This window comes from Talpa europaea (genome assembly GCF_964194135.1).
Source record: "Talpa europaea genome assembly, chromosome: 8".
Lineage (NCBI taxonomy): Eukaryota > Metazoa > Chordata > Mammalia > Eulipotyphla > Talpidae > Talpa > Talpa europaea.
The window spans coordinates 30,766,944-30,789,764 of record NC_140075.1 but is presented as its reverse complement, the minus strand read 5'-3'; the positions used below and the strand labels follow the sequence as shown (position 1 = coordinate 30,789,764).

Here is a 22,821-nt window from a genome sequence, read left to right as displayed (position 1 = left end):
ATGCAGGGCTTACAAATGTTTGAGAGAGGCCAGCCTGGGGGATTCTGTGGAGATGCCAGGAAGCGCCGAGGCCTGGAGATGGAACAAGGAAAGAAGACAGGAGGAAGGACCAAGTGTTGGCTGAAAAGACCCCTCACAGTACGCCCTTGGCCACTCAGGTCCCAGTGCACCCCCTGGAATCCAAGCTAGTCTGGCTGCTTGTTGCCATCCATGCACCTCTTCCCCAGCACACCCGCCCTCACATGGACCCTTCTTAAGCATTTTCTCCTACTTTCATGGAACTTCACCTCCTAAAACTGAAAGCCCATTGTTCATTAAATATACAGGCCAGAGAGTGAGAAGGTCTGATGAACAGGAACTCTAAAAACCGACAACTGGGTTTTGGCCAAAGAGTCATCACATGCAATTTGGACTAGTGTGGCTAGACGTACCAGATAAACCCAAATAGTAGGTGATTTAAGATTTCAGTTTACTCCTAAAATAAATGATCAATTATGTTCTCTATTTCCATTCTTTTTTTTTTCCCACTTTTTGTTTAGACATACCTATTGACACTGATTTGGAATGTGAGGCAATTCACAAATTAAGACAATAGGTTAAAATAAAGCCAAAAAAAAAAGTACCCTCCTTTAAAGGATGAAACTATGTTTGATGTTGAATTCCTCACTGCTTTTCCAGTTACATAGATTCATGTAACAAACTGTTACATAACAGAACACTTGAAACTCAATGTGGCTGATGATGTAAACCTTATGACATCGCACATGACATTTGTCATTTGAAGCACTTTGAAGTATCGCTTAAAACAAAATTTCCCTAGTCAAAACTGTTTGAATCTATTTCCTGATGGAGAGTGAGAAAATGTTCACATGTAAAAAGGCAGGGGGACATTCAAAATGTACTGTTCTTTAGAATGTTCTTGTTTGAGGACTGGTTTGGGTCAGTCAGCAGCATTCGTCCCATAAAAAAAACTGTCTCAGGAGCTCAAGACACAGGTGGGAATTCTATTGTAGCTTGAAGTTCTGAAAATGTGTTAGTATGATTTAGGTGCAGATGACACTGTAAAGAGAGTAGAGAATGTGGTTCAGTATGAAATGTGCAGCCCACGCCTGCAAGGCGGTCAGAGTGATGTGAGTTGGAGCAAAGCAAGGTCAGAGAGCTGGTAGGGGCAAACATGGGGGGGAGGGACTCTGCAAGAACAAGAACAAAGGCCCCAGCTGGCAACAGGATGTGGCAGAAAGAAGGGCACCCAATTGCCCCCAAGTAGATGACTGGATCAAGAAGATTTGGTACATATACACAATGGAATATTACTCAGCAATCAAAAAGATAAACACATGCAATTTGCAGCAATAAGGATGGAGCTGGAAGGGATCATGCTCAGTGAAATAAGCCAGAAAGAAAAAGAAAAATACAGATGGTCCCACGCATAGCAGGAATTTAGAAAACCTTAATAAGGGACCAGGAAAAAGACTAATTATAATAAAGTAAAAATCAAAATCAACAAATAACTATAAGCCAGAGACACACTACAGTTGGGGGAGGAGGGAGTAGGGTCAAAAGGGGCGGGGTGGGAAATATATGGGGACTATAACCAAGATGAAAATGCATACATTGGCAAAAATGAAAAATGATGTGAAAAATATAAAAGAAAGAAAGAAAGGACAGCTCACCCAGGAGGGCTGGAGACAGGGAGAGTAGGCGGGGGCGGGCAGGGCTGAGACCAGTGAGGGCAGTGAAGGCTGTCAAAAGGGGTTTTTGTGAAGTTTCAAGCACAGTAAGGCCACGGGAAGGCTTGAGGCAACCAAACGAATGATGTGATTTATACTCTCACTCTTCAACTGGTTGCGGCATGGTGGATGTTTAAGGAAGGCTGGAGTAACCAGAGAGGAGCCTCAGTCATGGCCCAGTGACTTGCAGCCATCCCAGGCTGGTAGGTGCATTGTCAGTTCTCAAAGACGAGAGAATGAGGAGCCTTCCGTGGAGTTTTGCAGTCCCTTAAGGTTGAGAAGGGTCATGGACACAGGCGGGCTACAGAGCACGAGACTCCCCCTCTGAGAGACGCAGAACAGCAGCTCCCCTCCGGCCAGAGTAGCTGGGGCGGGTGGACATCTATGGCTGTGAGGTGGCCATGGGGGTTTGAGAGAAAACTGGAATGGGCATTGGAGTCAGCAACCGAAATGCAAGTGGCGCTTCCTGCTCTGCGTGGCAGCTCAGGAGCAACAGAACCTCTCACGGCCACTGATGGGTCAGGTTCCCCACATGGAGACGGACAGTGGGAACCTGCCCTGTGCGTCCTCATGCCCTGAGAAAAATGAAACCCTCCACTCTCTGGACCTGGGAAATGAGGCGCTGGAGCAATATCAGTCCCGACACCCCTGAGCCAAAATGCTTCTGAGCTTCGGGGCTCTGGCTGTGCTCCAGGCTGCTCAGGTGAGACTTGGTCCTCCGCTGATACTGTACGTGAATGATCAGGGTAGGCCTTGGGTGCGGGGGCCAGTGAAAAGAATCTGCAGCCTGAGTAGCAGCAGACCCCCATTCTTCACGCGAACCCACCATTTCCAGAAGACAGGCAATTCCTGGCAGGACTCAGAGTCACAGCATCTGGACCTGTCCTTTGCAAACCACTGCTCCCCAACCCCAAGTGTGAGCAACAAGCAGACCTTCTTTCCTTCCTCTCTCTCTCTCTCTCTCTCTTTCTTTTTAAAGATTTAATTATATAAGAACTGAGGTACAGGCCAGAGGTGCGGGAGGGTGAGAGGATTCATCAGAGACAGAGTGGGGAGCAGGACAGGCAGACTGACTGAAATACGTGCTGACGGGAGCAGCGGGCGAGACAAGAGAGGTCCGCAGTGCCATGTGGGCATCTTCCTGGCAGGCCGGGAATCAAACAGGTGCTACAGAGGCCGCGGGCAGCTCCACGGCGTTGCGCTCAACCCACTGCGCCAACGGTGAGGCCCAGAAGAGATATTTCTAAGCCAGAAATCTCGGTGGGAGCTGACCAGCCCCAGCTGCCCCCAGCCCCTTCTGAGGAGGTCAGAGGGCGTCCCCACAGCACGGGGTGACGGACACACATGGCGTGTCATGCTGCTGGCGACACTCCTGACGGTGAGGGAAGGGGCTCTGCCCTCACCCCAGCAGGCAAGACAGGAGAGCAGCAGACACGGGGAGGAGGGGACCTGCAGGCCGAGCTTTACAGCACCTGCCGACCTGCCAGAGCCGCCCCGGCCTGTGGCCTGCGAGGTGGCCGATGGGCACACTCCGCTCATGGGCACAAACGGGAGAACCGTGTCCCAGAGAGTTTTCAGTGTTGGATGGGAAGGACGGACTTTGTTGCGTCTCCCGCTGCCAACATTATGGCGTTTATGATGTCGGGTGATGGTGTCGTGTCCTGTGGAGACGCGTCGGGGCTTGAGGGAGTGACTGTGTGGAGAGACCTTTAACAGCCAAAACCCAGGACGGGTTTTCTCGCTACAGAGGAAACGGCCTCGCAAGCGTCCACGGGTTTCTTGAAGTGGGTGAATCTCAGTCTCTGGTAAGTCCTGTCCACACTCCTCTCGGCAGTTGCTTTTTCGTGAAGGCTGAAAAGCCCCGGGGCGCCCCTCTGCGGAGGGCTGTGGCCTCTGCTCTGACGCCATAAAGAGCCGCTGTGATGTCACCGGCAGAGCCCCCCGGAGCCCTGCCCGGAATGCGGCTGTGGGGGTAGAGCCGGGAGCGCTGGACAGTGACTGTGGACTCGGAGGGAGAGGCCGTGTGCTGGTTTATTGGGTTTTCTTTGGGTTTAGTTGTTTATATTTATTTACTTATTTATTTTATCTATTTTATTGTTATTTCTTTGTTTTTTTCTTATTTTTCTTTATCGTTTCATTATTTGCTTATTTTTACTTTATTATTTTAATTTTTTACTTGAGATTTTAATTTTTTAATTTTTCTTTTGTTTTTTGATTTCCCCCATTTTCCCTCGTGTTATTTTTGTGTGTGTTGCTTTTTCCCCCTTTGTTGTTGTCTATTTTTTTATTTTAGTTGTTAGTTTGTAATTGTTGTTTGTTCCCTTGTGGTCTGTCCTTTTATCTTTGTTGTTATTCTCTGTTTTATTCTTAACTTTAGTGCTTAGTTTGTTATTGGTTTGTTTTTATCATATTTTTATATTTTTATCTCGGTAATTTTTGTGGTTGTGTGTTTTCATTTATTTAGTGTAGCTGGTATTAGTGGCGCCGGGTAGGGGGGCATGGTTGGTGTTGCTGGCGGAGTTAAGGTAGCCCTGGTAGCATTTCATCAGCTTTTCGAGTACTGGGAACACAGGTGAGCAGCACCTGGGTGAATCTGCTGGCAGAGCTGGCGCTGGAGGGCTCTGGACAGCCAGGGCCCGAGCGAGTGGTGAGGGGCCACCCTCGCCGTCCGAGGCGCCCGTCTGCCCGGGGATGACGAGCTCCGTGATGCCCGCGCTGGGGGCCGGCGCCCACGCCAGGGTGAGGCTGGTGTTGCCCGGGCCCCCGGGCGCGGAGGTGGCCATCAAGGTCATCCCCAAGTCCGGCGAGCCCGAGGAGTCCCTGGCCCGCGAGGGGGGTGCGTGAAGGCCCTTCGGCACCCCAACATCGTGCAGCTCTTCCAGGCGGTGGACACCGCGGCCGAGGAGCTGCTGGTCGTGCAGTCCGTGCCGGGGGTGGGGGGGGCGCCCTGGAGGACCCCCTGGGCGAGCGCGGGCGCCTGGGGGAGACGGAGGCCCGCGGGATCTTCTGTCAGGTCCTCCCGGCCTGTCAGCCGCGCCCCGGGCCCTGAAGCCGCAGAACCCGCTCCTGGACGCGCGCGGGGACATCCGGCTGGCGGGCTTCGGGCTCTGCGCCCCCTGCTCCCGGGCGGCGCTGCTCCAGACCTGCTGCGGCACCCCGGAATTCGCGGCCCCGGAGCTCTTCCTGCGCCAGGACTGCAGAGGCCCACGGCGGAGGTGTGGAGCCTGGGGGTGATCCCCTGCAACATGGTGACCGGGAGCTGCCTTCGCGGGGACCAGCCCCGGGGAGCTGCGGGCGCTGGTGCTGAGCGGCTTCTGCCCGGAGCCTGCCTCCCTCTGGGAGCAGTGCCGGGACCTGCTGAGGTGGGTGATGGCATGGGACCCCCAGACACGGAGCACCCTGGACAGCATCCTCCAGCACCCCTGGGTGGGGCTGGAGAACAGACTCCTGTCCTGCAGCGAGCCGTCCCCCGGCCACCACGACGAGGCCACGACGGAAGCCATGTGGGCCTGGGATTCCAGAGAGAGGACATCTCCAGGGCAGTTTCGGAGGGAAAATACGATGGGGTTATGAGGGCCTTCCAGATACTGCGCTCCAGGCAGCGGGAGGCGGAGGAGGAGGGCCTGGGCCCCACCTTCTTCCACAGGCCCTCGGTCCCGTTGGGGCCCATGGTGGCCTGGCTTCGGAGGACACCCAAGGAGCCCAGCAGCACCTCCAGGTCAGGTCCCCTGATGGAGGACGTCTGGATGCCCAGCACCACCTCTGGGTCAGGCCCCCTGATGGAGGACGTCTGGATGCCCAGCATCCCCTCCAGGGCAGGATCCTGCGGGAGGGCGCCTGGGGGAGGAGCACCATCTCCTTGCCAGGCCGCTGCCTGGAGCCCATCAGAGAGCACAGCACCACCTCAGTGACAACCCCGCAGCTGGAGGGCCCCAAGAAACACATCACCACCGCCTTGGCAGGCCCCCAGCTGGAGGGGGACCAGGAATACAGGTCCAAAACCAGCCCAGCCCGCAAACCCTCCAGTACTGACCTAAGGCCTGCAGGTTGAAGTGGCTGGCACCTCCCGTTCAGCAATGTGGTGGCCCCTGCAGGAAGACGGGGCCATGAACACAATGCTGACGATGCAGAGTCCACACGAATTTCAGGCCGAGGTGGCAAGGCCAGAGCTAAAAGAATCATCAAAACCATTTTAAAATTTTGCTGTATCTGTGTTCCGGGGAAGTGCTGCTGAGGACGTACTGCAGCATCCGGGAATTCGAGGCCCCCGATTTCTTGGAAGTTCTATGGAAATCACCACCACAGAGTTCATGCAGCCAGAGACTATGACTATTACCACCACTCTCCACAGAATTCACCCCCCCACACACACCCACCCAGTGTCCGTGGTGAACAGGAGCACACCAGAGGAGGCCGAGGCTCTAGAGAGGGGTCAGGGACTGGGGCCGAGGCTCTAGAGAGGTGTCAGGGACTGGGGCCAGGAGCAGCATGAGGCACATAGACAAGGAGCAAAGATGTCCGGGAGCACAGAAGTCCAAGGAGCAGAGCAGTTGAAGGGCCAGGAGGGCAACGGGACTGGTGAAGCACCTGGAGGGGAGCAGAGTGGTGAAGGGGGGGAAAAGAGGGGTTGAGGCAGCTGAACAGGTGCAGGGCCCGGGGATGGGAGTGGAGCTATGTGGGTGGAGCCTCCAGAGGCTCCAGGGCCAGAGGCTGGGACCCCAGGGCCTTGCTTCCCCATCTTAGGCTCAATCCCATGAGGGCCACCCTGCCCCTTGCTGAGAGCGCCCTGCTGTCGGCTCCTGGGCACACGGATGGTGCAGACGATGCAGGAGCTCTTTGGGCTGAGTGGTGCTATCAGGGATTGACATCCACAGTAGCAAGTCCCCCTGGATTGGGCCCCTTTTAAAAACGGAGATTGCAAGTTGGAGAATCGTTCACCTGCCAGCTAGTGGCAGCTGGGTAAGGCCTCCTGGTTTCCATCTGACAAAAGAGCCTCCTCAACAGGTAACTCTGAGTTTGGGCTTTATTGGCTCTTCTCTTCCAATGCAGGTCCCAGAAGGCACAAGGAGGCGGCCATCATGGACACACTGGCTCCCCACTGCAGGGGCCACCTCCAGGTGACCTGCTCTGCCTGCGGGGCTCTGGGGCGTGGAGGCATCTGAATGGTCTTTCTCTGCCTGAAGGAGACAGTCTGATGATGATTGTTTAGTTAAAATGTCTATCCTGGGACACATTAAATTGGTGTTTGAAACAGACTGCGTTTGCTTCACATTTATGAATGCGCCCACACTTCCAACACATCGGCCATCACATAGCTCAATTTCCTTTAAAATTCTTTTTTTAAATTTTTATACAAGAGCTGGGGTACAGGCCAGAGTCATGGGAGGGTGAGAGGATGCACCAGACAGAGCAGGGAGCAGAACAGGCAGACGGACCGAAGGCACTGCTGAGGGGAGCAGCAGGTGAGACAGGAGAGGTCTGCCTCGCCATGTGGGACCCTCCCTGGCCGGCCGGGAATTGAACCGGCACTGCGGAGGCAGTGGACAGCTTCACACCGTGGCGCTTAACCTGCTGAGCCAACGGGGAGGTTCCTCCTTTAAAATTCTTATAACCAGGTCTTATGTCTAGTTCTTTAATCCATTTTGAGTTGATTTTTGTGTATGGTGTGAGGTAGTGGTCAAGCTTCATTCTTTTGCATGTAGCGACCCAGTTTTCCCAGCACCATTTATTGAACAAACTTTCTTTGCTCCAATGCATAGTCTTTGCTCCTTTGTCAAAGATTAGTTGACCATAAATCTGTGGGTTTATTTCTGGATTTTCTATTCGATTCCATTGGTCTGTATGTCTGTTCTTGTTCCAATACCATGCAGTTTTGATGATTATGGCTTTGTAGTATAGTTTGAAGTCTGGGAGTGTAATGCCTCCATTCCCTTCTTTTTTTTTCAGGAGAGCTTTGGCTATTCGGGGTTTTTTGTGATTCCATATGAATTTCATCAATAATTGTTCTATTTCTTTGAAGAATGACATTGAAATTTTGATTGGAATAGCATTGAATCTGTATATTGCTTTTGGAAGGATGGCCATTTTAATAATGTTTATTCTTCCAATCCATGATCAGGGGATGTCTCTCCATTTCTTTGTGTCTTCTTCTATTTCCTTTACCAGTGTTTTATAGTTTTCTTTGTATAGGTCCTTTACCTCTTTTGTTAGATTTATTCCCAAATATTTGATTTTTTTTGTTTCAATAACAAAAGGGATGGTTTTTTTGATTTCTTCTTCTTCAGATTTATTGTTTGTGTATAGGAAGGCTATTGACTTTTGCGTGTTGATTTTGTATCCTGCCACTTTACTGAACTGATTGATGAGTTGAATTAGCTTTTCTGTGGAGTTTTTGGGGTTCTCTATGTATAATATCATATCGTCTGCAAATAGTGATAGTTTGACTTCTTCTTTTCCTATTTGGATTCCTTGGATGTCTTTCTCTTGTCTTATTGCCCTGGCTAGGACTTCCAGTATTATATTGAAAAGCAGTGGTGAGAGTGGACATCCTTGTCTTGTTCCAGATCTTAATGGAATTGCTTTCAGCTTTTCACCATTGAGAATGATACTGGCTGTTGGCTTGTCATAGATGGCCTTTATGATGTTGAGGTATGTTCCTTGTATCCCAAGAATTTCAAGGGCTTTTATCATGAATGGGTAGAAGGAAATATAGGCGAAACACTACGTGATTTGCACATCAAAGACATCTTTACAAACACATCACCCAAAGCAGTGATAGTGAAGGCAAAGATAAACAGCTGGGACTACATCAAATTAAAGAGCTTCTGCACAGCAAAAGAGACAATAACAAAAACAAAGAGAAACCCCACCAACTGGGAGAACATTTTTGCACACAACACTAATGATAAAGGACTGATCACAAAAATCTGCAAAGAGCTGATGAGACTCAACAACAACAAAGAAAATAATCCAGTCAAAAAATGGGCAGAAGAGCTAAAAAGAAACTTCTCTGAAGAGGAAATGCAAATGGCTAACAGGCATATGAAAAAATGTTCAGCATCACTTGCCATCAGGGAAATGCAAATCAAAACTACCATGAGATACCATCTTACACCAGTGAGAATGGCACATATTAAAAAAACTAGCAACAACAAATGCTGGCGAGGGTGTGGAGAAAAAGGAACTCTCCTGCACTGCTGGTGGGAGTGCAAACTGGTCCAACCACTGTGGAAAGCTGTGTGGAGATTTCTGGACCTACTAAACATAGAGCTTCCATATGATCCAGCAATTCCACTCCTAGGTATTTACCCAAAGGACACAGAAACATCAATTCCAAAGAACACCTGCACCCCTATGTTTATAGCAGCACTGTTTACAATAGCTAAGCTTTGGAAACAACCCAAATGCCCAAAAATAGATGACTGGATCAAGAAGATGTGGTCCATATATACCATGGAATATTACTCAGCATTCAAAAAAGATAAACACATGCAATTTGCAGCAACATGGATGGCGCTGGAAGGGATCATGCTCAGCGAAATAAGCCAAAAAGAAAAAGAAAAATACCGGATGGTCTCACTCATAGCAGGAATCTAGAAAACTTAAATAAGGGACCAGGAAAATGAATAACTATAAGAAAGTGAAAATCAAAATCAACAAAAAACTATGAACCAGAGACACTTTTAGGGGGGTGGGGGCGGGAGGGGAGGGATTGGGGTCAGAATGGGGGGGCTGCAATTGTATGGGGAATATAACAATAAAATTCATTATTAAAAAAAAAAGAATAAAATACATACATAAGCTCAGTATGCTGAGGGGTAAGAAGGAGAAGAAAATGCTGGACACAAGAATTAACTAACTTTAATACTATACAGAGATATTTACTCTAAAGAAAAGTATCTGTTGCAATATTGCTAACAGGTGGAATAAACCTCCTGAATTGGGAAACTTAGGAAAAAAAAAAAAAAATTCTTATAACCAGCAGTGAAAATACTAGAAAATTTAGAAAATTTTAGAAAAGTCAGAGTGGTCACGTGGTGATAATACAGAAAAATAGGAGAGTGAAGCAGAGCTACCAATAACTATGTAATTGGGTATTTGCACTGTTTTCTTTAGGTGTATGTGCATGTGTGGCACGGTGTCTGTGCAAGTGTGTGCATGTGAGTCTGTCCATGAGTGTGTATGTGTGTGCCTCTGTAGGTATGAAGTGTTCATGTAGAAGGTACATACCTTCTACAATCAAAAAAACAGAGCTGTAGAGAATTGGTACAATGTCTTCAAAAGTGGGGCCTCCCCGGTGGCTCAGCAGGCTGAGGCCCAGCGTTGTGAAGCTGTCCGTAGCCTCTGTAGTGCAGCAGGTTCGATCCAGGCTGGCCAGGGAGCTACCCACATGGCGCACAGACCTCTCCTGACTTGCCCACTGCTCCCCTCAGCAGTGTATTTTGGTCTGTCTTCCTGTACTGTTCCCCACTCTGTCTCTGGTGAATCCTCTCACCCTCTTGCACCTTGGGCCAGTACCCCAGCTCTTGTATAAAAATAAACAAATCTTTAAAAAAAAAAAAAGGTGGGACCTCCCTGGTGGCATGAGGGGTTAAGCACAGCACTGGAAAGGTATGGGCAGCCTCTGCAGCAGGAGTTCCATCCCCAGGCAACCAGGGAAGTGACCCACATGGGGCAGCAGACCATTCCTGACTCACCCATTGCTCCCTCAGCAGTGGCTTTCAATCAGTCTGCCTTTTCTGCTCCCCACTCTGTCTCTGGTGAATCCTCTCACCACCTGCACCTGTGGCCTGTACCTGAGTTCTTGTGTGCATAAATAAATAAATCTTTAAAAGAAAGTTTTTTTAAATTTTGGTAGAATTCACCCATCCAGCCCTACTTTATTCTGGCTTAGAATTGCATTATTCAGGGCCTCCCTGGTGGTGCAGGAGTTAAGTCTCTGTGCTAAGAAGCTGTCACCAGCCACTGAGGCAAATGTTCAAGAGTTTGATCCAAAGCCCAGGAGCTGACCCACATGGCGCGGCAGACCTCTCCTATCTCCCCGCTGCTCCCCTCAGCAGTGGGTTTCAGTGGATCTACCTGTTCTGCTCACCCTTTATTGAGTCCTCTCACCCCCTGCAACTCTGGCCTGCACTCCTAGCTTTTGTATGCAAAGATAGATAAATCTTTTTCAAAAGGGTATTCCTCAATTTGGCAGTGATTTTAATGCTCAATATTCAAAACAAGATATCCTTACTTTGAAATGGAACATCTGTTTTTGTTTCCTGTTTTTGAACGTTTCACAGAAGCAACATGACCTTGGACTATTTTTTAATTTAGTCCAACAAATGCTTACATTGATGTGCGTTAATTTTTTTCAGGTAATTAGGAAAAAATAGATTAAACACTGTATTCTGATACTAAGTCCTAAGTTGCTTACTTGAAAATCTTTTTTCAGTATAAGATGGAAATTGTTATACAGTTTTCCTAATCCATTGAAGATTTATTTGTTGGTAAGTTAGCATATTTTAAAATGTACTGTTTACAAACAGTATGAATTATATACTGTATTTTTTGAAGACCTCTGAAGTGATTTATAACTTAGGCAATATTATACCCTGTTAAAATTAGTGATATTATTTATTACATCATATATAAAATGCAATAATATTTTCAATCTCCTACGTTTTTCCATATACTACCATATAACATGCTATATACCATTTAATGTGTTCTTGTATCCTATACTATCTATTATCTGTGTACACTTATGTATCCTATTATGTAAGTGATAAGGTTTATTTTTTTTGAATCAAAATGATGTTTTAGAAAGGAATTGTGTGGGGCCTCCCCAGTGGCGCGGCGGTTGAGCGCTGGGTTGCGAAGCTGCCCACGGCCTCTGCGGCGCCGGTTTGATCCCCGGCTGCTCCCCGGCCACTGGAGGAGGGTCCCACATGGCGCTCAGACCTCTCCTGCCGCCCGCTGCTCCCCTCAGCAGTGTACTTCGGTCCTTCTGCCTGCTCTGCTCCCCGCTCTGGCTCTGGTGAATTCTCTCACCCTCCTGCGCTTCTGACTGTACCCAGTGCATGTATAAACGAAACAAACAAACAAACAAACAAATAAATAAATAAAAAAGCATGCCTCTATAAAAAAAAAAGAAAGGAATTGTGTGTAATAATTTATAATATGAGAATTAGATTAAATGAAACTTGGATATAAACAGGAAAGAATAGAGTATATGCAGATATTTTTAAACTCCTATTTCCTGTGATTATCCAGAATAACTTTTATTTATTTATTTTTAAAAGATTTATTTATTTATTTATACAAGCACTGGGTACAGTCAGAAACGTGGGTGGGTGAGAGAATTCACCAGAGCCAGAGAGGGGAACAGAACAGGCAGAGTGATGAAATACACTGCTGAGGGGAGCAGCGGGCGCGGCAGGAGAGGTCTGTTGCGCCATGTGGAACCCTCGCCAGCAGTTGGGTAGCCAACCGGCGCTCCAGAGGCTGCAGGCAGCTTCGCAGCCCAACGCTCAACCAGGGGAGGTCCCAGAATAGCTTTTAAATACTGACCAAAATTCATTTATTTCCATAGACTAGACTTAGTCGGTCTTGAGCATATTGCTGTCGTTTTTCATGTTGGATCATTTAAAGATACACTTCAATAAAAATGATTTTAATAGTTGTTAGATTTACATTATGGGATGCTCATTTAAGGACATTAGCTTTTACTGTACTTACCTTGATTTTTAAGCAAAATTTTGTTAGTGGGAAAAGGCTGTCCTAAAGCTAATTCCATACAGGCTTTGTGGACTCCACCCCCACCCCAGGCCAAAGCCAAAGACACTGGGAACTCCAAATCCCATCACCACCAAAGGGAAGGTGGCTGGGACCTGAGGGTGGGGTTAAGCAGCCAGGTTGGTATAAAGCCAGACATGTGGGCCTGGAAGGGTCCCCCATTTTGACACTCTGCCAGCTCGCAGTGTCCGGCCAGCTCGGAGAGTGCTTTTTGGGTTTCCAGGTCAACGGATCGGATAGGACGCATTAAAGACTTTATTTCCCTATTTTCTCCCTGAGTTGTACATTTTCCTTATTTCCTTTTCCCTTGTAAATAAACCTTTTATTAACCTTTTGTGTGTGCCTGTAGTGGAATATTCATAAGTCCCTTGTAAGCGTGCAGGTGAGGACCCACAGCCAGGCAACCCGTTCAATATCGGGGCTGCCCTATAACAATAGCACATTAATTTCTATTTACTAATTATCTATGCTTGCACTTTTTCATTAACACACTTTATTAAAGTAAACAAAACTAAAGATAGTGTTAGTTTTTTGGCTCTAGGCTGCAGTCATTTCACCAAATATCTGAAAGACAAATGAATGGAACAGACTATTGTTGTGATCATACTTAGCGATTTGAGTGTTTTTAAATTCTTACTTATTTGGAACAATAATGTGTTTGCGTGTGTAAATTGATTAATGAATTATAATCTTAATGATGAAATAGTAGAAGTTAAGTAATATGTCTTCTCTGTCTATGTAATGTGTCTTCTCAAATTACTTCAATTACAGATGCCAAGCATTCTGCATTGCTTGGCACTTAGCAAGAAGTGGTTTGCCAAGAAGTTCTTTTATCATTAGCTTGTCTCTATACTGACCCAGATGTTGGAAATGTAAATACCCATGTCCAACAACATATCTCATCCCAAAACACAATCTCCAAATACACAGTGTGTCTACACGATTATTCCAGACATGAAGCGATATATGATCTGATATCTTTCCAGTAACAACAATTGAAAAAGTTAGCTTGTATTTATACTTAATTGTTTGCATAATGTTTACCATGTTTTTGAATAATAGAAATAGCCTGCATTGGATAGCAATTAGAATATTAAAATACTGTGGGATTTCAATGTGTAAAGTGAGGCAGGTTAAAATCTGTTCTTTCCTTATTGTCACTTTCTGTTATTTGAAAATTTAGACATTACTTTAAAATGGGGCCTCCCTGGTGGCGCAGGGGTTAAAGACAGTGCTATCAAGCTGGAAATTGGAGTCTGGAGTTGAAAGGAGAAAGCTGTTTTGGAACATGAATGTGGGAGTGATCAGCATTTCCATAGAAAGCCACTGAATGGATAATGTTATGGAGAGAAAGGCTGTGGAGAGAGGCTGGAGGAGGGCCTGCAAGCCTAGGAACAGCAAGAGGGGGGAGAGTTGGGAGGAGGGAGAAAAACCAGCACACTGGCTTTGGGAAGCCACAAGAGGCAACCGATCAAAGACCACTCCATGTATCAATGCTGCTGAAAAATCTAAAATTGTATAATCTACAGTAGCCACTAGCTGCAGTGACTGTTGAACAGTTGAAGTGTGGCTACTGCAAATTGAAATAAAATATATTCCATGTACACCTGAAACCAATACAGTGTTATGCACCACCATCTCTCCATTAAAAAAAAAAAAAGTAGATTTCAAAGATAGCACAAAAATAGGAATGAAACATATTTCATAAAGACTGCTAAAATGATGAATACATGTTGAAATGATTGTGTTTGGGATATACTACATTAAATAAAATATAGTGTTCAAATTTACTTGCTTCTTTGAACTTTATAAAAATATTGGTACTAGAAAGTTTTAAATCTGTGGCTCACGTCATTTCTGTTGCAGAGTTTGGCAACTGGAGATCCAATTTGCAAACTTGACAAGAGATTAATACTGCCTGAGATTAAGTAATACCTAGCAAATTGTTTGTACTTAGATGAGGCTAAATCAGCATCATAATACTGTCAGCCTAAAATTAAATAACAAATTCACCACTATAAACTCTTCCAGACTTTTTGATATTTATGTGACTTAATTTCATGCAAATCGACAATACATATAACCATGTAAAGAAAATCTTTTGAAATCACCCCCAAGTGTGGTTTTGACATATTTAACCTGTATTTTCCATCTGTCTTTTATTGTGTCTTCTTTCTTTTTATTTAAAATGTTAATTCTTTTTCGTATCTGGCCAGGAAACTTCATGGTGTTATGGTCAACTTGCCGCACAACCGTATTCAAATCTGTCACCAACAGGTTCATTCAAAACCTGGCCTGCTCGGGGATTTGTGCCAGCTTGGTCTGCGTGCCCTTCGACATCATCCTCAGCACCAGTCCTCACTGTTGCTGGTGGATCTACACCATGCTCTTCTGCAAGGTTGTCAAATTTTTGCACAAAGTCTTCTGCTCTGTGACGATCCTCAGTTTTCCTGCCATTGCCTTGGACAGGTAAGATCAGATGGCAGATACCTGTGTGTTGGAAAATTAGCGAATGGTGGTCAGCAATGTCTCACGCATTGCTTTTTGAGTCTGCTTCCGGTCAGCAGAAAGAGAATGAATGTCTGGAACAAAGGGCTCATGAAAGACAGTTTGATCTAACAGCAGCTGTAGAAATAGGACCATTGGGAAAGATGTGACGATGAGGTGTTTACATCACGAGGATGCTGGAGCAGAGCAACTGGATCATGCTGTAGCTTCAGCTTGGTTGGAATTGGTGATATTTGTATTGAAATGGGTAGATGATTTAGTGTTGATAACTGCAATTAGGGCTTTTGGATACAGTGTGAAGACATTTCTGGAAGAACAGGGTACAATTCGGTGGTTATTTAACAAAGGATTATATAGAGCAGTTAGCTCTGATCAGATAATATAGAATTCCTTGGAGGACTTATTTCCAGCGTTTTATGATGACTGTTGTTTTCTCTTTCCATTCTCTTTCAAAAGGATGTTCATTTGGAAATAAATCTTATATCTTAGCTGCTGTCATCATATATAATTTGCTCCAGTCTATTAAAGTGTAAAAGATCTCATTCATCAACAGCTTCCTGCCTTTCCGTTTGCTGCTAGTATTTCGTGATTACAGGGGTATAATAATACATTTATTTTATGAGAAATAAGTGACTTATATGGAAAATGCAGAAACAAAGCAAGCAAACAAACACAACAAAAACAAACTCTTAGATTATAAGTCAAAACGGTGGTTCCCCGAGAGGAAAGGAGGGAGTATGGGGAAGTCAGCTAAAAGGCGTCAGTTGCATGGGGGTGTGTAGAAACCAGACTTTTGGTGGTGATGATAATGTGGTATAAGCAGATGTTGAATTACAGTCTGAACACCTGAAACCTACATATGTTATAAACCAAGGTTTCTTCAATAAAAATTAAAGTAAAAAATAGATTTTAGAGGGGCCTCCCTGGTGGCACAAGTGGTTATGCACCACACTATGAAGCAATCTGCCGCCTCTGCAGCAGTTCTGTCCCCGGCCGGCCAGGGAGCAACCCACATGGTGAAGCAGACCTCTCCTGTCTCACCCACTGCTCCCCTCAGCAGTCTATTTACATCCCCACTGTGTCTCTGGTGAATCTTCTCACCCTCCCACATCTCTGGCCTGTACCCAGCTCTTGTATACATAAATAAAATAAATATATATACATATTAGAAATAGAATTAAATAAGCAAGCAAGGAATTTGTGTCCATGAGTACTTTTGAGTTCAGTATTTACAGAGAGGAAAAGTTGCTCAGGGGAACACTCTGTCTATTCTGACTTTATACCCTATAATAAATTTTACTACATTTTTGAAAAATTGGAATTTTTAAACTCTGTCCATTCAAGACATGAAGTCATGGATTGCAAAATCCATCAGTGAAGCCACTTCAGCCTCTCAGTCTAGAGCCCTGATTTCATCAGCAGCAGAGTGTCATTGGTGTGGGATTATTTGCCTGGAGAGCACACATAGCCCCTAGCACGGCAGGAGAAACTGTTGATATTGTGGCTAGCAGAGGGGACTCTGGAACCAGACGTCTGGCATTAGGTTCTACCTACTTTCTCACTGGGTAGCTTTCGCCAAAGAGACTTATCCTTTCTGAGCCTCAGATTTCTCAGTGAGAAGAATTAAATGAATCGTTTATGACTTGTGCTTGGAAAGGCCACATTAAAATTTCTCATCTTTCTCTACTCTTCCCTTCTGATTGGCACATTCTTTCTTAACTATATTGTCTGAAATCATTTTGCCTGCAGATCTTGCCAGGAGTCATTCCAGCTCTTTGGAAATTTCTTCCTAGAAACTCAGTATCCACAGGGACAGATGACAAAGTCAGGGACACTGGCCATTTGGGTACATTCCTATTCACAGGGGTCCATCCCTCAGCAATTACAATTAATAGTTGCCTTGTGTGTATTTAGGCAGGACTTTCTATTTTCTGTTTTTTTCTTTTTTTTCTTTTTCTGTTTTTTACATCATTGTTCATTTTTATACCCTATTTGCCTGCCCCCACACCTCAGGTGTAGTCCCCATAGACTTTTCCTCCACAGTGCACCCGTGCACCATCACCTCAGTTCCCTGGGCTCCTCCCTCTCTCCCTCTCTCCCTCCCTCTGATCCCTCTCCCTACTCCTTCCCTTAGGCAGGACTTTCTATTCTCTTGAAAGAGAAATCTGGTATCTAGAATTTGATCATTTTTTAATGTTGACAAATTTTCATTAAAAAAATTTGATGCGGTCAATTCCAAAGAGCACCTGCACCCCTATGTTTATAGCAGCACTATTTACAATAGCTAAGCTTTGGAAACAGCCCAAATGCCCAAAAATAGATGACTGGATCAAGAAGATGTGGTACATATATACGATGGAATATTACTCAGCATTCAAAAAAGATAAACACATGCAATTTGCAGCAACATGGATGGAGCTGGAAGGGATCATGCTCAGCAAGAAAAGCCAGAAAGAAAAAGAAAAATACCGGATGGTCTCACTCATAGCAGGAATCTAGAAAACTTAAATAAGGGACCAGGAAAATGAATAACTATAAGAAAGTGAAAATCAAAATCAACAAAAAACTGTGAACCAGAAACACTCTATGGGGGGTGAGGGGCGGGGAGGGGAGGGATTGGGGTCAAAATCAGGGGGTTGCAATTGTATGGGGAATATAAAAATAAAATTTATTTAACAAAAAAATTTGATGTGGGCCACTCAAATCTCTGCAGCAAGCTGAACATGCACCATGCCACGCCAGTTTGCTAAACCTGCTTTACAGTGACAGTGCGTGTGTTCTGTGCCCAGCAAGAGATCTTTGAATATCCGGGAAGTGCCGCTGCACAGCACTGGACTTCAACAGTGAGAACCCAGAGAAGTCTCCCTCCATCCGGCGGGTGTCATGCTGTGTTCACGGCAGATGTCCTTCCACCTCCCCTTGTACTACCTGCTCCACGAGGCCTTCACTCTTTGGTCCAGAGGATGGACTTTTCTCTCTGGGAAATGTTTTTTTTTCTGTAATAGAATTTTATTGAGATCGAGTTTATGTATCATAAAAATGCACCCAGTGTAGTCAGTGCATTTTAGTATATTTACGGAGTTGTGCAGCCATCACTGCTGTCAGACGTTCAGACATTTCCGTCATGCTGCGAGGAAACCTTGTGCTCATAGTCACTTGTCATTTCCACTCCCAACCAGGCGACCACACGCGGCTCTCGCCTCTGTGTGTGCTTCCCTTGTAGCATCTCCCGTCAGTGGCCCACACAGCATGTATTCTTCTTTGCTCGGCTTCTTTTACTCAGCAGAATGTTTTCCAGGCCCATCCATGTTGGGGCAAGGATCAGTCCTCATTCCCTTTTATTGCTGAGTCATGTTCCACCGGATGGAGATAGCAACCTTGTATTGATCCTTTCATCAGCGGATGGTCTTTTGGGTTGTTTCCACTGTGTGTATTTGCTTGTTTCTTTGTTTTGCTACTGTGAATAATGTTGCTATGAATCTTGTAAGACTTTTAAGAATAGGATTGGACAAGAGTGGGAACACGTGATTCTGAACAGTTTGCTGGTATACCTAGAAGCACTGCAATGGAGTAAAATCACCAGGGACCAAAGAAGCCCTGGGGTTATTTCTGGGCCCTTGGCTTAGGCAAGGAAACATATAAATAAGAAATTCTTTTTTTTAAATAGCAGCCTATGTATTATATTTTTGCTATTATTAAAAAATAAGGCCAGCAGTCCTTTTAGTGGAAAAACAAGGCTGCTAAATTCCTATTTTATTCCTTGCAAGTGGAAGTGTGATGTGCCTAAAGATGCAGGGAAGTCAATCTTTTCTCTTACTTCTTTCTCAGATAGTTGCTTCATGGCACCAAGACTGCAAGTTAATTGGGAGGCCACCTACACTCCCTGCATCATTTTCTAGAGATGTACACACTAACAAAATTATTTACAATGAGCTGTGTGCCTGTATTGCAGTCTATTTCCCAGAAATGAATGAAGCCTTGGCTTGTTACCTGCCAGCCAGCCAACAGGGATTGGAGGCACTGGACTCATGGGCATGGATTCACATGTGGGTGTGGGGCCATCACACTGGATTTATACAGTTGTGATGAGAAATGTGGAGCTGCTTTCAGAGGAAAAAAAAAAAAAGACAGCCTGCATAACTTACGCATTTCTTTCTTTTTTCTTCCCTCCCAGTGAGAGATCTAGAACACATTGCATCGTGCTCCATCCATCTCTGATCAGCCATGGTCATGTTGTGTTTGCATCATATCTTCCTCAGCCTGGAACATTCTCCCCCAGCTTGTCCCCTGCCAGACTCCACCACAGTGCTACCTTCCTTGGCGTTCTCCCAGGTGCTCCCCTTCCTGTACCCCCTTTGTGTGTAACTCCCAGTAGAGCCCTGTAGAACTCCTTGTTCCTCACTGCTTGTTTGCGTATATCTTTTCCACTGAGTTGGGAAACATTCACGTATGTTTCTTCATCTTTTGTGTATTTTGTCATCTTTGTAACTCGGTACCTGGCAGTGATATTGTGATTCTAAAGACATAAATGATTTTGTCACCTAGAAATCTGTTTCTTATACATATTTGATCTTCACAGTTTCTGGCTCACAGTCTGCCCCAAACCTTGAAATTTACCAAGTGTTGAGAATATGTAAGTGTCTCTTTTTAGGTTAACAATGGTAACTTTTGGAAAATACCTGCCATGGGGGCTGCTTGGCAGGGACAGCAATGTGAATAGAGGGATCCTCCCCCTGACTTGCAGGGGCTAGAGGTCGAGTGCAGTCACCAGGGACTGATGATTTAGTCACTGTGCCTTGTGTAATGAAGCCGCCATAAAATCCCCAGAGGGAGGGAAGTGGGGGAGCTCCAAGAGCTTCCAGGCTGGGGCAATAGAGCACTTACAGGTGCTGCGGGGCAGACCCCAAACTCCAAAGGGACGGAAGCTCTCTTGTTTAGGATCTTGTAGGTTTCTCCTCACCTGGCTGTGGATTCGTATCCTCTGTAATACATTGGTGATGTGGTAGGTAAATGGGCCTCCGGAGTTCTGTGTGGCGTTCTAGCAAATTAATGGAGCCCAAGAAGGGTGGGTTGTGGGTACCCCCGATTTATACGGAGTCAGTGAGAAGCCTGGGTTATAGTCTGTGCTTGCAATTGGCCCCTGAGGTCTGAGGAGGGGGTTGCAGAAACCTCCCATCTGTAATCAGGCTGTTACCTGTACTTTCAGCCTACCTCTGAAGAGGAGGGCAGTCTTGGAAGATTGAACCCTTACCCTGTGGAATTGTGTCAGAATTAAGTTGAAAAGAGTCGAATTTTCAGACCCCCTTGGCGTCTGAGACTTACTCCCTGGGTGGGGAAACCTTTGCACACTCACTTGGGAATTGGGTCCGTGTACCCTACATATTAGTGTATACGGGGTGCCCAGAAATCCTCGTGGCAGGAAGGCGTGCTTGCTTACCTGGCCCTGTGAGGGGATGGATGGCAATAGATTGTAAGGTGAATTAGAGCAGTTGCCAACTGCCAAGACGTGGGCACAGCTAATGTGAAGAAATTCACCCTATCACCCATGGCTGCTGGCAGCCCTTTTGTGACAGGTGTGATTTTGGGATCTGAAGAATTACTCAGTTTCCCTAAATCATTGATGATCTTAAAACAAGGTGCTTTGGGAATTCCAACTAGGTAGTTACAGAATAATCAAGTTGAAGCTGGAAGGGAAAATAAGTCTCATTTGATTTGAACACAAATCTAATAATGCAGTCATTTTAGATCTACTCAGTGCTCTTCAGGTTGCTGAGCGAGTATCATGGGGACAGTGGCAACTGAGCAGGCATGCTTTTGTCAGCTGAAGTGATTTTATAGAAGGACCTTGTCAGAGCCTATCTTCACACTGGGTTCTTCTGCCTTGAGTGGCTGAAAGTGCCAGTGACCACCATGCATACACTGTGCACCAGCCTGCTTTGATATGTGTGAGGACAAATTTCTTTCTGTGGCTTTGAAATTTTCCCTAAAGCTTCTCTAGCCCTATGTATTTTTTTTTTTTACAAATATCTCTTTATCCTTAAATTGAGCAATCACTGTGTCCTTATAGCAGATGGAGTCACTCCATATTGGTGGTGATATAATAATTATAAAACTAGTCATGATTTGCTATCAATTACTTTTTTGCCTGACTGAGGACGTCTTGAGAGTCCCATGAAGAGGGGACTTTTGTCTACTCATTTGGGAAGCTACCTTTTTCTGTCCAGTGATCCCTCTCACATTCTAAAATCCTCAGAACTTGAAGTATGGTTTCCTAATTTACCCAGTGGGCCCCTCTGTCTTAGGCAGAATGAAAGAAGTTAATCCTTTCCCCCACTTGCTTCTGCTTTTGCTAATATAGAGTCCCCTAATTTACAGAGTATCTGCCCCTGTGAAATGAATTGGCTTGTACATTTTGCAGGTATTACTCAGTCCTGTATCCCCTGGAGAGAAAACTATCAGATGCCAAGTCCCGCGAACTGGTGATGTACATCTGGGCTCATGCAGTGGTGGCCAGCATCCCTGTGTTTGCTGTGACCAATGTGGCCGATATCTACGCCATGTCGACCTGTACCGAAGTCTGGAGCAACTCAATGGGCCACCTGGTGTACGTCCTGGTCTATAACATCACGACGGTCATTGTGCCTGTGGCTGTAGTGTTCCTCTTCTTGATACTGATCCGACGGGCCCTGAGTGCTAGCCAGAAGAAGAAGGTCATCATTGCAGCGCTTCGGACCCCACAGAACACCATCTCCATCCCCTATGCCTCCCAGCGGGAGGCAGAACTGCATGCCACCCTGCTGTCCATGGTGATGGTCTTCATCTTCTGTAGCGTGCCCTACGTCACCCTCGTCATCTACCAGACCGTACTCAATGTCCCTGATACTTCTGTCTTCTTGCTGCTCACTGCCATTTGGTTGCCCAAAGTGTCTTTGCTGGCAAATCCTGTGCTCTTTCTTACTGTCAACAAATCTGTCCGCAAGTGCTTGGTAGGGACCTTGGTACAACTGCACCACCGGTACAGTCGCCGGAATGTGGTTAGTACAGGGACTGGGATGGCTGATGCCAGCCTGGAGCCCAGCATGCGCTCAGGCAGCCAGCTCCTGGAGATGTTCCACATTGGGCAGCAGCAGATCTTTAAGCCCACAGAGGATGAGGAAGAGAGTGAAGCCAAATATATGGGCTCAGCTGACCTCAGGGCCAAGGAGATATTGACCACCTGCCTGGAGGGTGAGCAGGGGCCACAGTTTGCATCCCCTGCATCACCCCCTGGCACAGTGGACTCTATATCCCAGGGGGTGCCAGCAGCCCCGGTGGAACCTGAGACATTCCCTGACAAGTATTCCCTGCAGTTTGGCTTTGGGCCTTTTGAGTTGCCTCCTCAGTGGCTCTCAGAGACCCGGAACAGCAAGAAGCGGCTGCTTCCCCCCTTGGGGAACACCCCAGAAGAGCTGATCCAGACAAAGATGCCCAGGGTAGGCAGGGTTGAGCGAAAGATGAGCAGGAACAATAAAGTGAGTATTTTTCCAAAGGTGGATTCCTAGCAGGGATTGTAGATTCCTGGAAGAAACAGGGAGCTCCCACACTCCTGCTCCCTTTTACTCTGGTCCAATGATTCCTGTGAGATCATTGCAACCCAGAATGGGTTGACTCCTCCCATGTGGACTATATGCTTTGGAATGAAAGGGAAATCATAGAAAGCCAAATGTCCTCTTTACCAAGGGAATATATGTATTTATCTCAATGACTGATGTCCTTTGTGAAGTCCACCCCTCTCTCTGCAGAGGGGAAAGTTGGGTAGTGGGAA

General features: G+C 46.1%; 1 protein-coding gene across 1 annotated transcript in view; it reads left to right on the top strand.

Moving 5' to 3' along the window:
* The window catches only part of GPR176 (G protein-coupled receptor 176), a gene marked incomplete at both ends in the record, with an annotated part of 129,197 nt that extends 106,639 nt beyond the window's left edge, over positions 1 to 22,558 (top strand). The window contains 2 exons of the mRNA XM_084241413.1: positions 14,726 to 14,978; positions 21,436 to 22,558. Coding sequence (XP_084097539.1) covers positions 14,726 to 14,978; positions 21,436 to 22,558 — 1,376 coding nt within the window. The remainder of the gene's footprint in view (positions 1 to 14,725; positions 14,979 to 21,435) is intronic.
* Between the last annotated feature and the right edge of the window lie 263 nt (positions 22,559 to 22,821).